The following is a 14,888-nucleotide window of genomic DNA, read 5'->3' as shown; positions in this document are numbered from 1 at the left end:
CCCAGCCACCCCATCCCTCCCACCCCCACCACTCCAGCAACCCTCAGTTTGTTTCCTGATATTAAGAATTCCTCATATCAGTGAGATCATATGATACTTGTCTTTCTCTGACTGACTTATTCATAGTTTATTCCGAGGTCTTGAAAAAGAGAATCTTATAAAGTATAAATGAACCTTTAAACTGCATCCCCAAGAAAGGTCGTAGTGTTTTGAAACAAGATTGATTGCTTTAACAAATTATGAGATTTACTTCATTAAGTGAGTGTAAAAATAAAAGATTGATAGTTCCTAAAGAGTATGTATCTGTATAATACATAGAATTTATTATGTTTTACAGGAAAGGTTTTGAGTTGGGTAAAGAAATATTTGCAAAATAGACAAAAAAAAAATTCCATAAAACCATCCTAAAAATTCTTAAGCTGAAATCTTGAACTCTATACTAAACACTTATCTTCCAAAATCCTCTGTATAATACATATGAGTGCTATCTATCAGCATGTGGATATTTAATACATTTATTAGGAAAGATTTGTGTTATGCTCTAAGTGTAAAACTATAAAAATACATTGTAAAGGTAGAGATAACAAAGTTTTAATGATTAAACAAGATTTTCATCTTTGTTTTTAAAAGTCTTTAAAACAGTACCGTAACCCTAGAATGTAATGCTCTGGGTTTAGTCTTTCTCAAATAGCTACGAATGCACTATAAATCTGTTATTATATAAAAATTATTGCTTTGTGGTCCATTAAGAGCTATAAAACTTTCTCCACCCATCAGACAGTTTATATTCAGGATGTATAATGCATAACTATATATAGTATTTCATGTATATATATTCATATAATATCTGTATTCTCACACAGAAAGTGTCAAGAAGAATCTATTTTATCCCATGATATTATCACTCTAAGATCTGTTTTATTTCTGACTTTTACCCCAGGCCTCTGATATAACCTGCTTGACTGAACAAGTTTTAAATATATCAGCAATATCTGAGCAAAACTCATTTGAAATTTATTATCAGATTTGAAATTCCATCATAGTTTACAATGTTAGAAACTGACATGCTCTTTTTTACAGTTCTTAATGATAATAAGTTTGCAATGAAAACACATTAAAAATAAGCCCAGTCCACTGATGAGAATATATTTGATGTATTTATTTTAGATTGCTGATAATTCAGAGAGTACTACACGCAGAGTGAATTCATCAGGCATTTTGCTTTCTTATGCCGTTCTCAACTTTCTAGCAAGGAGCCAAAATTTCACTGTTTTCAATTTGGAACAGAAAAGCATTTGTAGCAGCTGTAGTTCTTAATTTGACATCTAGTTTCAGGTCATTTTCATGTAAATAGGAAACAATAGAGACCTGCTTACAATTTCCATAACAGGGATGTTTGCTTCAACTTTATCATTTTCTTCTGGCAATTTTATTTTCTCTCTGTGGGATTAAAGGAGCCAGTAATTGTTCATGGTAATTATTTTTCATCTTTATAAAAACTTGTTAGTTCCACTCTTTATTACTCAAAGTTTCCCAATATCTTGTATATTTCAGTCATACACACTATCCATTAATGTTTCTAGCTCATCCTTTCCTTAATCTGGAGTAGGTTAGGCGGGTCAGGCTTTCTATTTCTTTCTGTAATACATTTTCTCCAGGCTTTACAACTTCTTTTTCTACCTCTAAAAAAAAGAGGAGGTGAAAATTTAGAATTGTTCCATTGTATACAACCGATGCCTTATTGAAAGGCAAGTCTGAGTTCTGATTTATAATGCTCCGAACATGCCCATATGTATTACCGACTGGGGCTTCACTGTTGTAAAATGTAATTCTGTGCTTTTTCTAACAAATACATATTTTATTTCAATTTTCCTGTTCTGAGCTGGGGGAAGCCTACTTTATGCTTAAGCATAGTTAAGCTTAGTTCCATGTATTTTATCATCTGCACAGTGTGTCTCAATGGGGAGAAATTTCATTTTTGTATATATCCTTTTAAATATGTTGATTTATGCAGATTAAGTTAAGTAGGAAGTTATTTTTGTGGGTTGTTATTTCCATTTGTTTCCCTTCTAGGAAAAAAAAAATAAGAAATCAGTCTTTTAAACATTTTATTTCCTGGATCTTGTGAACATACCAGCAAATCATGTACTCATTTGATTTCATCTGTGCTGTTGAATTTACAGTAGTTGATATAATCTTAGGGTTTTGTTTTTTGTTTTTGTTTTTTTTTAAGCAGAGACTTATCTGTGCTCTTACTTTTTTCTGCCCCAGTGATATGACAAGAACAGTGGAGATTTCTGGGGAAGGAGGCCCCTTGGGAATACATGTAGTGCCCTTCTTTTCATCTCTGAGTGGAAGGTAAGATGTCTTCTTTATATCAGACGCTCATGCTAATGAAAAACTTGACTTCAGCTCATTTTCCCAAACATATTTCAGGAGAGGATTAAATGTGTATCTCTGTTATTCAGACAGACACCTCAGTATATACTTCTGTTGGCCACTTAAGTGTTAGAAACAAAGTCATTTAGTGGAAAAGCAAAAGTATCAATCACAATTTCTGCATTTATAATTAATTATGAAGTATTGTCATTTTTTAAAAAAAGATTTGAGAGAGAGAGAACAAGCAGGGGAGGGAAAGTAGGAGAAGGAGCAGGAGGAAACAGATTCCCCATTGAGTGGCAAGCCAGACATGGGGCTCGATCTCACGACCCTGAGATCATGAGCTGAGCCGAAATCAAGAATTGGATACTTAACTGACTGAGCCACCCAGGCGCCCCTGAAGTATTTTCTTCAAGTGTTCTTGTCAGTGACATGTAGTAAACAGAATCCTTGAGAAGGATTTTAACATACTGTTAGACAAATATTACAACAGAATTTTTTAATGTTCCAAAATACACTTCAAAAAGTGAATATAGTAATCCCAACTGATATTTCCTGACTCTGCTCAGGTATATGGAACTTAGGATAATAAATATTCTAGCACTGTAAGTAGCTTTATCAGAAGCTATATGTTTTCATGATTTTAACTATAATAGTAAAATACCATTGTGCTTTTTTTTCCAAAATAAAAGATAATCAATTAAAAACAGTATACCACCTCCTTTTAAAATTTTAAAGATATTTTATTGCTAAATCCACAGTGACAAATGGTAATTTAGATGTCAGCATTTCTTGAAATTCATGTCCACCTAACTGGATATATAAGTTGTTTTACTGTTGGAAATTAAAGTTTGTGCCTGAGAGTTAACATTAGTACTATTATAACAAGTTTACAAAACTTGTATTAGATATTGTGTCACTGTTCAATAAGATGACTGCCTTCAGCACTAGATTGATACTGACAAGCGCTATCTTAAAAGGGCTTTTCTTAAAATCAGTTTCTCACTCATGATATGATTTTAATTAATTTGCTAACTTTATTTTTCTTATATTAAGTGCATCACTGAAAATTTCAGGCAGAATACCTTATTTTAGCTTAAGAGATCAAAGTCCAGAAAAGCCCATTGATTTTTTTTTTTCAAGGTCACACAAAATCCAGATCCAATCCCCCTTACTCCATTGCTCTTTCTAGAGCAAAAATCTCCCAAAGGTTATATAGTATTAATTTACTGGTTCAGAATATTTATTCAATTCAGTCTGCCACGTAGCAGGAAGAGCAGATTTAGTCATGATATTTTGGTTGGCATCATTTTCAGCAGGTAGCCATCTGCTACCTGTAATTGCAAAGTCATCACCTTTTTTTTACAGATAACATCTGATGCCAAGCTCTTGCTGGAATGAATGTTCTCTAAAAAGAAATGAACTGAAAAGCCAGTGGCTCTTATTGTTTCATTTCCTGTATGTGTTAATAAGCGTGTTTATAAATGTTATGGGTTATGGCCCAGGACAAGCTGAGGTTGTTTTTGATAGACAGGAAGAGTATTTACCCAGTTGTCATGAGAAATTCTAATGGCTTTTGGCAGAAGTGTACTGATAGAGCTTTGTGAAATACCAGAGTGGTTAAATTACCAGGCCCTTTAGTTTAATGAAGCCGGAATAGAACACAAGATCATCCCAATTTCCAAAACATGAAGAAATGTACAATGTGACAGTCGCCATACTTCATTTTCAATAGTTTGGAAAACAAGCTGACCCTGTAGACCAGAAAGCACCTTCTCTTACATCAAATGAGAGAAACACACTAAAATGTATTGATTTCTTCCCTTCTCCTTCCTGGTTCTGATTTCTAGCATAAGCCTTGAAGAATAGAAAAAACGTTAGACTTGGATTCAGAACAATTGGATTTGAATCTCAGTGTTCTCTTTTATAACGTTGAGCAAGTCCCCTAAACTTGCCTCTTGTGAATACCTACTTCACATCAAGTTTGTAGGGATTAAATGACATTAAAAATGTGAAAACTCCTTGTAAAGCACACAACGTATGAATGTGTAAATTTTCAGTATTACTAATATTATGGCTAAAACAAAAAAGCCTGGTTCAGAAATGAATTTTTATAAGTTCATGGTCAGCTGTTCAGTAACGTGATGAAATAGTTGTATATATTTTTTTGCTATCCATTAGTATTATAGAAAGGAAATTTAATTAAAAAACATAAAAATAATATGGAGTGGAGACATAAGCCAATAAAAGTTAAGAAGTAATGAGTACAGGCTGAAACAGCACACTTAACTCAACCCATGTGTTTAGATGCAACTGAGTAGAGAGCGTGTCAGACAAGTGTCTGACTTCATAACGCCATGTGGTTTCAGTGTGTGAGCACGGGGGCTTGGGGGGGGTGAGTTAAGGTCATAGTGGTATACTTAGTTCTTAATTTCCTTCCATTTATTGGTTTGTGTCATTATTTTAAATTAGAATTTACATTTAATTCTTTACTAAGACTACTGTAATTGACTCTGCCTCCAATTTATATATATATATGTATTTTTTTTTTTTTAGAAAAATACTGCCACACCTGTTGTTGAATAGGAAATGTAATCTCAGTTAGAACACCCTGACTACAATATAGTGGCTGCTGTACTAGTTAAGGCTTCAGTGGATTCATTAGGTACGACAGCATAGGGTGTTAAATGCCACTTGTATGGAGACCCCTTGGCTTGTACAGTAAGAAACAAAACAAATATACAAAAAACTGAGTTCCTGCAAGTAAAAAGCAATTTTATTTCATTGACTTTAAAAAAAAAATTAAGGTACTTTTGTTTTAGAATTAAAAGCATGAAATCTAACTGTTTTTCAATAAAGATAGCATAATATACCTTAGTTTCCTAGTAAAGACAGCTAAATATGACAGAGAAGAAGGAACAGATGGGTGAGGAATGACACGTAATGCAAGGAGGGGCGATGTTTAGATACAAATGCAAAGCTGGTAGAATGGCCAAGGCCTGTGATGGGAGAGCAGAAGGGGGCAAGGAGTGGATGGGTTAGTGTCTACATGATTATTAGAAGAAAAAGAAGCAATTCTGTGGGGCAGTGGGTTTCAGCCTCCCTTATCACTGCTCATTAATGTGAATTAACTGGTTCCTCTGAGCCTGTAATTCCTCAACAGCATTAATCTTTAACTCCTAGGGCCTTGGTCCCAGACGAGACCACTACCACAGCCCACCAGTTTGGGGCAGAGAGGAAAATGAGAGATTCTTTTCTGAGCCTTCTCATACTGGTCTGGATGAAATCAAACTGGAGAGAATCCATCCCTCTTTATGGAATAGAGAAGGCAGGAGTGGTTTGTTGCCAGGGACCAAACTAATAAAATCAGTCAGTTTTACATTTTACCAAAATTACCTCTGACACACGGGTTTTACAGTTGAGCTTATTCTGTCAATAAATTTTTCATGGAAAGTTAGGTTATTTAGATCAGTGAGGTTCACATAGCATACTCCAGCTGTAATATGCCAGCTAAATTGTAACCCAGTGGCCTGAAAGAATTAATTCATCTCCCAAAATGTGAAATTAAATCCTAGGGAGTAACATTACATGACTGATGATGTACTGAATTAAATTAAAGGAAGACTTGAATGCTTGTTAAAAAAATATCGCTTACATAAACTAGTTTATAACCACATGTGAGCCTCCTAATGGATCATATTATTGTGAATCCACCGTAACAAAAAAACCCAAAATGTGAACTATTAGAGAGTTGTTTAATTTAGGAAAGAAACACTATTTTGTTCTATTTCTTCTTTCTCCTCTTCTTCTTCTTCTTTTGCATGTCCAATAGCTCAATTTTTAGTATTACGTTATGAGATTAAGGTAGGAATAGTATTTCAAAAATATTAATTTGAATCTCAGATCCTTTATCAAATAGTAGCTTTGGCCCCTTTTCTCTTCCAAGCAGAATATGATCAATTTACTAACCTCTTATAGGCAAGGCAGCCGAACACTGCCCCACATGCTCGTGCCTCTGACCCTGAGCCTTCCCTACCACAGGGGGCGTGACTCACTCTCTCCCGCATCAGCACACTGTATTCATCGGAGCAGAGACCTGAAGACCACCGCAGGTGCCCCTCCTCTTGCCATCTTCAGATGACAGGGGCTCATTAAATGAACAGGGGCCCTGGAGACAGAGGCCCTACTGTGTGGCTTCTCCAAACAGGAAGACGGTTTTCTCCTCACTTTCGTTAGAGACGGCCCTCTCTCCGTGGCTGACCCTGTAATCCACCTGTAAAATGCTCTCATATTTTATTGGGATCGGAGATTTAATACGAAGGGACTGTGTGATAGTGTAGGAGGCCCGTATGCAAAAAAGAATGACAAAGCAGAAAAACAAGAGGCTGAGGGGCAGGAGGTGGCTGTATCTCCCACGCCCAGCAGGTTCCTCTTGGAGGACATATCTGTCTGTCTTATTCTGGGGGCACAGCTAGGACCCCTGACAAGCCACAAGAAGAAGGGAAGTCTCTCATATGAGAAATAGCTAAAATATGTACAAGTTTGGGAGTGCCTGGGTGGCTCAGTGAGTTAAGCGTCTGCCTTCGGCTCAGGTCATGATCCCAGGGTCCTGGGATCGAGCCCCGCATCGGGCTCCCTGCTCAGCGGGAAGCCTGCTTCTCCCTCTGCCACTCCCCCTGCTTGTGCTTTCTTTCTCTGTGTGTGTCAAATAAATACATAAAATCTTTAAAATATATATATTATATATATATATATATATAATATATATATATATATACAAGTTTGATTTCTTGGTATAGGTACTACTAAAGTTTTTGGTGTAAATACTACTAAAATGCAACAGAATCACATGCACACACCAGGAATTTCATTATTGCTGTAGTCTTCCTTCTTCTGCCTTTTTTCTCAACTCCCCCTCTCCTGACTCTCAGTGGCAGCCACAAAGCACCAGGAGCCTCCGGCTGTCCTCTCTGAATCTTGAGTCTTACTGGTTGAAATTGCAGACAGGTCTTCCCCACGCCCTGCCCCCATCATGTCTCTGTCTCCCTCAGAAGCAGTGAGTGGTGGGTATGCTGCTCTAGTCTGATTAGATAAAGTCCAGCAACTCATGTTCAAGGCCCCTCTGCGTGGCTCTGGCTTCCCCAGCCAGTGTGAGCTCCCCACACAAACACACAGAGTTCAGCCTGCCCCCGTGTGTATTCTCTCTCTCCTCCTATCCAAATCCTACTCATTCTTTGGATCCAGTGTACATCCCACTTTCTCCCCAGATCTCCCATTCCTCCATCCTGAGCATTGGAAATGCCCCACATGTACTTGATTCAGGGGCACTAACTAAATGGGACGGAGCTGCCTTTTAAACAGCGATATGATCTGTGCTTAAGTATTTGCTTCTTAAAATGCAAATTACTGGAACAGGTAGTAAGATTGCAAAAAACTCTGGTGAGTGTCTACTCCTCTTCCATCATTAAGCTTTAGGTTGTCTCGGGACCCACTCGAACCTATTACAGTCAGCCTGACACCCTTCTCCAAACCAGATACCTCTGGGTCCTCAACTCCATTGAGCTGTGGTGGCCTTTCCCAAGAATATCGCAGGCATGGCAATGGAGGCCTGGCTCATCGGTGTTTATGTGTGTCTGTCTTGAAGGTCTTTTTCTCTTTCACTGGATTTTTTTTTTTTTTTTTTACTAAGGATTTAAACAACAAACAGTTGCCTGAATATAAAGCATAATTTCTTTCATAAATAGAAACCAGTACTTATTTCTGAATAGTTGCAAGTGGAGAAAAAAATAGCATATTATTATTCAGTAATTCTGTTTCAACCTAAATTTTGCATTTAGGATTCTAGGACTCTTCATCCGCGGCATTGAAGAAAATAGCAGGTCCAAGCGGGAGGGACTATTTCATGAAAATGAATGTATTGTAAAAATCAACAGCGTGGACCTTGTAGACAAAACCTTTGCTCAGTAAGCATTTTTTTCATTGTTTTATTTACTGTATTGATTCCTAGCATACTTATAATCATTACTAAGCTCTTGATGATCAAAATTGTTGTTAGAATATCTGGTCAGTCCCCTTTGAATGACCCCAGGACATCCATTTTCAAAGGCATCTTAGGTGTTAGCATCCGCAAAGGTGGCCTGCACATGTCTCTGGCGACCCCAAGAATAGGAAACTGAAGAATATAGCAAGCCTTCCCGCCTGGTTGTCTGTTTGGATCATCCATAGATGGGTTTGTTTTGTTTGGGCTGTGGGTCAGTTAGACTGGTATTTAACGACTCTTTTCACAGACTGTTAGTTCAGCTTATTAATTAACTAGCTTTGTGTCAGCAGTCTTCCTTAAACTAAATGTCTGTGAGAGATGTCTGTGAGGACTCACTGAGTAATAGAAACAAATAAAAAAAAATTAAAATATTCTCCCTCAAGTAATCATTTTTCTGCATGTGCAAATGTTATGGGAATAGGTTCTTATAGCTAAGAATTAGAGTATGCAGCAGTCTGATGCATATTTTTTTAAATGTATGTTGGCATTGCAGTGGGGCTCTAGAACAAGGGAATCAATACTAATTAAGACTCCTTAGTAATGACCACCAGCTTCTCTTGTTTCTGACTCAAACAAGGCATCGTATATATTATCTGTAACCATTCTCTGTCGATATTTGTATGTTTGGTTTTTGGGGGGTGTGGGGGGGGAGGGTGAATGGTTGTGGGTGAGAAGGGCTGTGGGCACTGGCTCCTTAAGTGTGGAAAGAAATGAAAACTGAAAAGTCTATTTCTTCAAATAATAATACCACTCTACTTTTTATAAGGACTTGATAGGTATGCAAGGTAGAAACTGAGGCTCATACAAATTCAGTCTGAAGGCAGTATGGAGTAGAAACTGACTCCCAGGGGCGCCTGGGTGGCTCAGTTGGTTAAGCGGCTGCCTTCGGCTCAGGTCGTGATCCCAGGGTCCTGGGATCGAGCCCCACATCGGGCTCCCTGCTCAGCGGACAGCCTGCTTCTCCCTCTCCCTCTGCCTGCCTCTCTGCCTACTTGTGCTCTCTATCTCTCTGTCAAATAAATAAATAAAATCTTTAAAAAAAAAAAGAAAGAAAGAAAGAAACTGACTCCCAGTCAGGGGACTGACCAGAGGAGTTGGGCTGCCTCTGTGGGATCTTCTTGCCCTTCCCCTACCAACATGGAGAGTAAGCAGTTCATTCAGTAAAGTTAGGGGTGGGGGACGGGGCAGGGCAGATAGTAGTTGGAATTGTGATTCGCTATTATTTGATGTGGCTGCTACTGACAGAGACCTAAAATAAAGGTACCTTAAACAAGATTAATATTTTCCCCCCTAAAGACAAATAAGTGTGGAGGTGGCAGTCCCGAGGTGGGGTGCCAGCTCCGCGAGCATCAGCAAACGGGGCATCTTCCCTCTTTCCGTTTTGCCATCCCCACCAAGTGGCTACTCTCTTTAAGTTGTGTCATGGTCACCAGGTAGCTGCTGGGGTTCTGAGTTTGGAGAAATGGGAGAAGAAAGAACTTTCTGGCTCCCAGCTTTCCTGTAGCCCTTCTATGTAAATCTCATTGGCAGGAAAGGCTGGGAAAGGTAGTTGTTTTACATAGTCATGAGGGGTAAGGATGGAGAGAAAAGGTAGTAGGAAATCTGAGGAAAAAAACCCAAGTGCTAAGACAAAAAAGTAAAAAATACAGGTACTCTATAATAGAATAAAGGGAGGGTATATATTGGATTGATAATTCACTATGACATTGGGCACAGCCAATACACCAGATATTGTCATGAGAAGTGTTAGTGTCGGAATTGAAATGCTGGAATACAACCCATTTTAGAGAGGACCTGTACTTTAAAACAAAGCCCTAAAAGGGAACTAACTGATACTCTGATCAATACTACAAAAGGATTTTCCATCCGAAATTAAAGTTTGCTTTTATACTTACTTTAGTAATGACTTCTGGATGGATTTTCAGATTTAGAAATACTTAAAAAAACTGTGGGTCATTGGACGAGTTAGCTAATCACTCTGAGCCTCAGTTTCCTCATTTTGCAAAATAAGAGTGAATTGTACTGACCTAAAATGAAATGAGAAGATTGAGGAAGTTGTTAAAAAATTCAAGGAGAGAATTCTGCGAGTCACTAATGCATGTGGAGCCCAGTGTCAGGGAGCCTGGTGGACAAGTCATAAGTGGTAATTCGTATCTAGTTTGCAGTCATCCTGGTGGTAAGAGTGACAGTTTTCCTCATGCTTATGCTACTGTGCTGTTCCCGATGCCACGATGCGGGGCACTTTAGTGGCGTGCTAGAACATGCTATTGTTACATATTTACTGACTCTCTTTGAAGGGCTCAAGATGTTTTCCGTCAGGCGATGAAATCTCCCAGCGTGCTCCTCCATGTGCTTCCACCTCAAAACCGTGAACAGTATGAAAAATCAGTCATTGGACCACTTAACATTTTTGGTAACAATGATGGTGTTTTGAGAACAAAGCTGCCGCCTCCTGTCCACGGGATATCAGGAATAAAAAGCATAAATCTCACAGGAACAGGTAGTCCTGAAGAAGATGCATTGACCTCTCTGCAACAAAGCAAGAGCCCCCGGGTGCCAAGACTGGGTAGAAAGCCATCCTCTCCCTCACTCTCCCCTCTCATGGGGTTTGGCAGCAAGAAGAATGCAAAGAAAATTAAGATTGACCTAAAGAAAGGTAATTATTAAATTATGCTTAATAGCATTCTATTATTATAACATGTAAAATTGGTTAAGAGAAACACATTAAGGCTAATTTCGTTAATTCTCCCTTCACTTAATTGTATCAAAGAATAGATTTAAGTAGGTAACTTAGCTCTCTTGAAATTGTACTACTTTCTTATTCTTTTTTTCTGGAGAGTATAGATTATTTGAAACAAAAAAAAATGATAAAGACATGTTGGGAAATGGAAAGAACCGTTGCAAACTTGAGAGAAACACAGTACTAAAGAAGCACTGAAATTCATTTGAACCCTATTTTGAGCAAGATTAGTGATTTTTGTAGCACCCTTTAGGTCAAGTCCAAAAAGCACGTATATGTTTCTAGTTGTCTAAGCCAGTTTTAAACCGGCAAAACATTTAGTCCTCAAAAAGCAAACATGTGATAATTATAATTGATAATTACTATATATAATTATATAATTGAAATTTCGCTAATTCAACATTGCAAGCAATTTTTCAAAACATACTTAATTGCAAAAGCATGTATAACCTTGTCTTCATCTTTTCCAATTTTCTATACATTTCAAACCCAGATCAATGAGACTAGGACATGTGTGTACATGCATATTTATGCAATATTATACATACATAAGCCTTCGTGTACTTCTGTGCTTTTGTTTATTTGTAACCTCCTGATAATCCCTTCCCCCACTTCAACCTTCTGCACTCTGATGTGATCTTCAAGACTTGAATTTTTGTCTGAATTAATACAGAATTTAATGATCACAAGGTAGTTTTAAAATGCTTATGAACATATATAAAAAACAAGTAACATGCACCTTTAATTAGAGTATAGTGGTTATTCTGAAAGATTCTCTGGTCAGAGTTTTCTCCCCCTTAAGAATTCTGTACTGACTAGGAGACACAAAATCACCTGTGTGCTTCAAAATTAGGCTTTTTTTTTCTTTTGAAATATTTATTTATTTATTTGAGAGAGTGAGTGAGCATGCTCATGTTCGTGCACAAGCAGGGGGAGGGGCAGAGGGAGAGAGAGAGAATCTATAAGCAGACTCCCCACTGAGCACAGAGCCTGATGTGGGGCTCGATCCCAGGTCCCTGAGATCATGCCCTGAGCTCACTTAACCAACTGAGCCACCCACGCGCCCCTAGGCTTTTTATGTAAATGTATCAGTTATATTTTTTGTACAAATTATCCAGCTACCTATAAGACATGGGGTTGAGTGCTTTGAGGATAGATAAATCAGACACAGAAGGTAATCTTAAGAATGCATCAGAAAGGGGGCGGCCTGGGTGGCTCAGTTGTTTGGGTGTCTGACTCTTGATTTCAGCTCAGGTCATGGTCTCGGGGTTGTGGGGTGGGACCTTGCATCGGACTCCACACTCAGCGGGGAGTTTGCTTGGGATTCTCTCTCTCTCCCTCTCCCGCTGCCCCCCCCACCTCTCTCTCTCAAAATAAGTAAATCTTAAAAAAAAAAAAAATCCATCAGAAAGCCTTGAATGCAAAAATAAAGAATATGCCATCACAGCTGTACTTTGGGAAGATTAATCTGACAGCAAAAAGGTGTACCAAAGAAGAGATCAAACAACAAAGGATCAGTAAAGGATACGTTGCATCTGTCTAAATATAATATGTATGCCTTGCCTGCTGACTAGATATAGGAAGAGAGAGAGAGGAGTTGCAGGTGGCTCGTTCAATGGAGATACAATTACTAAAAATTAGAATTTTTTGTAGATGAGTATATGTGAAAAGACCAGGATCTGAATTGGAGAAGGAGATTCATAGGGAAGTTTGAAATGCTGGTAAAAGTGTGTGCATGGTCCTAACAAGGAAGCTGACACCAGAGAGATTAGGGCCAAAGAGATTTAGGTGTCATCCATAGGAAGATGGCAGTTGGAGCCAGGAGCTGGCCAAGGCAGAGAATCTAGAGAACAAATTGTTCTAGGGCAGATCCTTGGGGAATATCTTTGTTCATGTGGGAGAACAGTGAGTAGGAGAAGAGTGGTAGACATGATGTGATCAGAGAGGTAAGAAAATAATCAGAAAATGAAGACATGAAAACCAAAGAAGGGGCCATTAATTTCACGAGAACAATTGGTGAGAAGTGTCAAAGCTAGTGAGAGGGACAGATCAGAAGAGGAAAAATTAGTGGATGTGGTCATGGGTAGGTCATTGGTGGTGGAAGACTGAAGAAGTAAGATTGAAGTAAGGATTCTTTAGGGTAGAGATCTTTGAGCATACCTTCAGATAAAGGGAAAACCACATACCGGGAGAGAGAGAGAGATACTGAGATGCAGGAGAGTGGGACAGCAAGAGTGAGGGAGGGAGCAAGGGAATGTAGCACAGGAGGAAATTGAGGCCCAGGTCGGGGGAGCTGCAGGGTGGCTAGCTGAGTGAGTGCCTGACAAAACTCATGTCAGATGGCCTTTGGCTGCTCATGGTTTACCGACAAATCAATCTCCTGGGTTTATGGATAACATGTGGCATTTCTTCTGGGGCCTCAATAAACGAAAGTATTACATGTCTGCATTGGGCCCTAAATTCACTTTGAAACCATCATGGCCTGTCAGGAACTATAATCTGTATTTGCAACCAGAACAACTGAAGTGAATATAAAATATTTGCTGGAATGTAAATATTTTACTTATTCTACATTAGTCTAAATTAGGTAGACTTGACTGTAAGGTTTCTATTTAAGGTGATCATGTATTTTCCTGGTCTTACACACTAGGCCCTGAAGGACTGGGTTTCACTGTGGTTACCAGAGACTCTTCCATACATGGGCCTGGTCCCATTTTTGTAAAAAACATTTTACCAAAGGGAGCAGCAATAAAAGATGGCCGCCTACAATCAGGGGACAGAATTTTGGAGGTAAGAATTGGAATTAATATCTTCAATAAAATATCCTTGGTATTTAAATAAATATGTTAATATTTATATTTTGAATATAATATATTGAAGATTATCACTTGTAGACAAGATAAGGACTTTAATTATAAAAAAAAAACGTTAATGGGAAGCCTAACTTCTAAGTTCCCCATAAGGCCAGCAATATAAGGACAAGTAACACTGCAAACTTTTCCCTGTCTTCTCTGTCTTACTTCCACCTCTTAGGGTCCCTGTGGAATTTGGATCAAATCTAGGAATTCATCATAAATGCAGTTAGGGCTAAGAATTTCAGAGTGATAGCCAAACTCTGGTAACAGTTTCTTTAAACTTCTCATAGGGCTGGGCCTGTCTGTCTCAGGTTGATCTATGCCTATAAAGAAGTATTTGGAACTACCCAAAGCGAGAGGCTCCTCCCCCCATGTATTTTTGTTTGGTAGCATTGTCTTCTTGGCTAAATGTATATTATCAACTTACTTTTCAAGAAATCTTCCTCACTGAAACTGGCTGGTACTATTTAACTTTCTCATGGCATGGAAGCAACACTATACATTTTTATATAATTCTAGATTATGGAAGAGGACGTATCAAATGACTAATACAGCTCCAAATTATAATTTCTAATCTATGATAACCAGGAGACTATAACTTTCTAAACATGAAGAACACCGTTTAATTATAACAAAAGACTTTGGCTGCCAAAGGAATTTGCCACGTGATTATGGTCCATTTTTTGTTTTTTTGTGTTAGGCAGAAAATGTTGCCAGTTCAGCATCTGAAATCCACTTCTTTTTAAGGAGTTATTTTCTGCTGTCAGTGTGATGTCCCCCTCATAAGAATGTGGCATCTTAGGAGAAACTGCTGATACTTATTACTGGCGATCTGAAACGATCTAGCACCACAATAATGATGCCCAGTGTAGTA

The 14,888-nt window shown here is 38.3% G+C and overlaps 1 protein-coding gene across 4 annotated transcripts in view; it reads left to right on the top strand.

The window, feature by feature from the left end:
* Positions 1-14,888, top strand: part of PARD3B (par-3 family cell polarity regulator beta) — a 985,082-nt gene that overhangs the window by 528,061 nt on the left and 442,133 nt on the right. For all 4 annotated transcript variants that reach the window (XM_081813815.1, XM_081813816.1, XM_081813818.1 and 1 more), the window contains 4 exons: positions 2,272-2,358; positions 8,217-8,342; positions 10,717-11,075; positions 13,810-13,949. In XM_081813815.1, coding sequence (XP_081669941.1) covers positions 2,272-2,358; positions 8,217-8,342; positions 10,717-11,075; positions 13,810-13,949 — 712 coding nt within the window. The remainder of the gene's footprint in view (positions 1-2,271; positions 2,359-8,216; positions 8,343-10,716; positions 11,076-13,809; positions 13,950-14,888) is intronic.

The sequence above is a fragment of the Leptonychotes weddellii genome, chromosome 3 (assembly GCF_054177405.1).
Source record: "Leptonychotes weddellii isolate Sample4059 chromosome 3, ASM5417740v2, whole genome shotgun sequence".
Lineage (NCBI taxonomy): Eukaryota > Metazoa > Chordata > Mammalia > Carnivora > Phocidae > Leptonychotes > Leptonychotes weddellii.
This window is presented reverse-complemented; position numbering and strand designations above follow the sequence as displayed.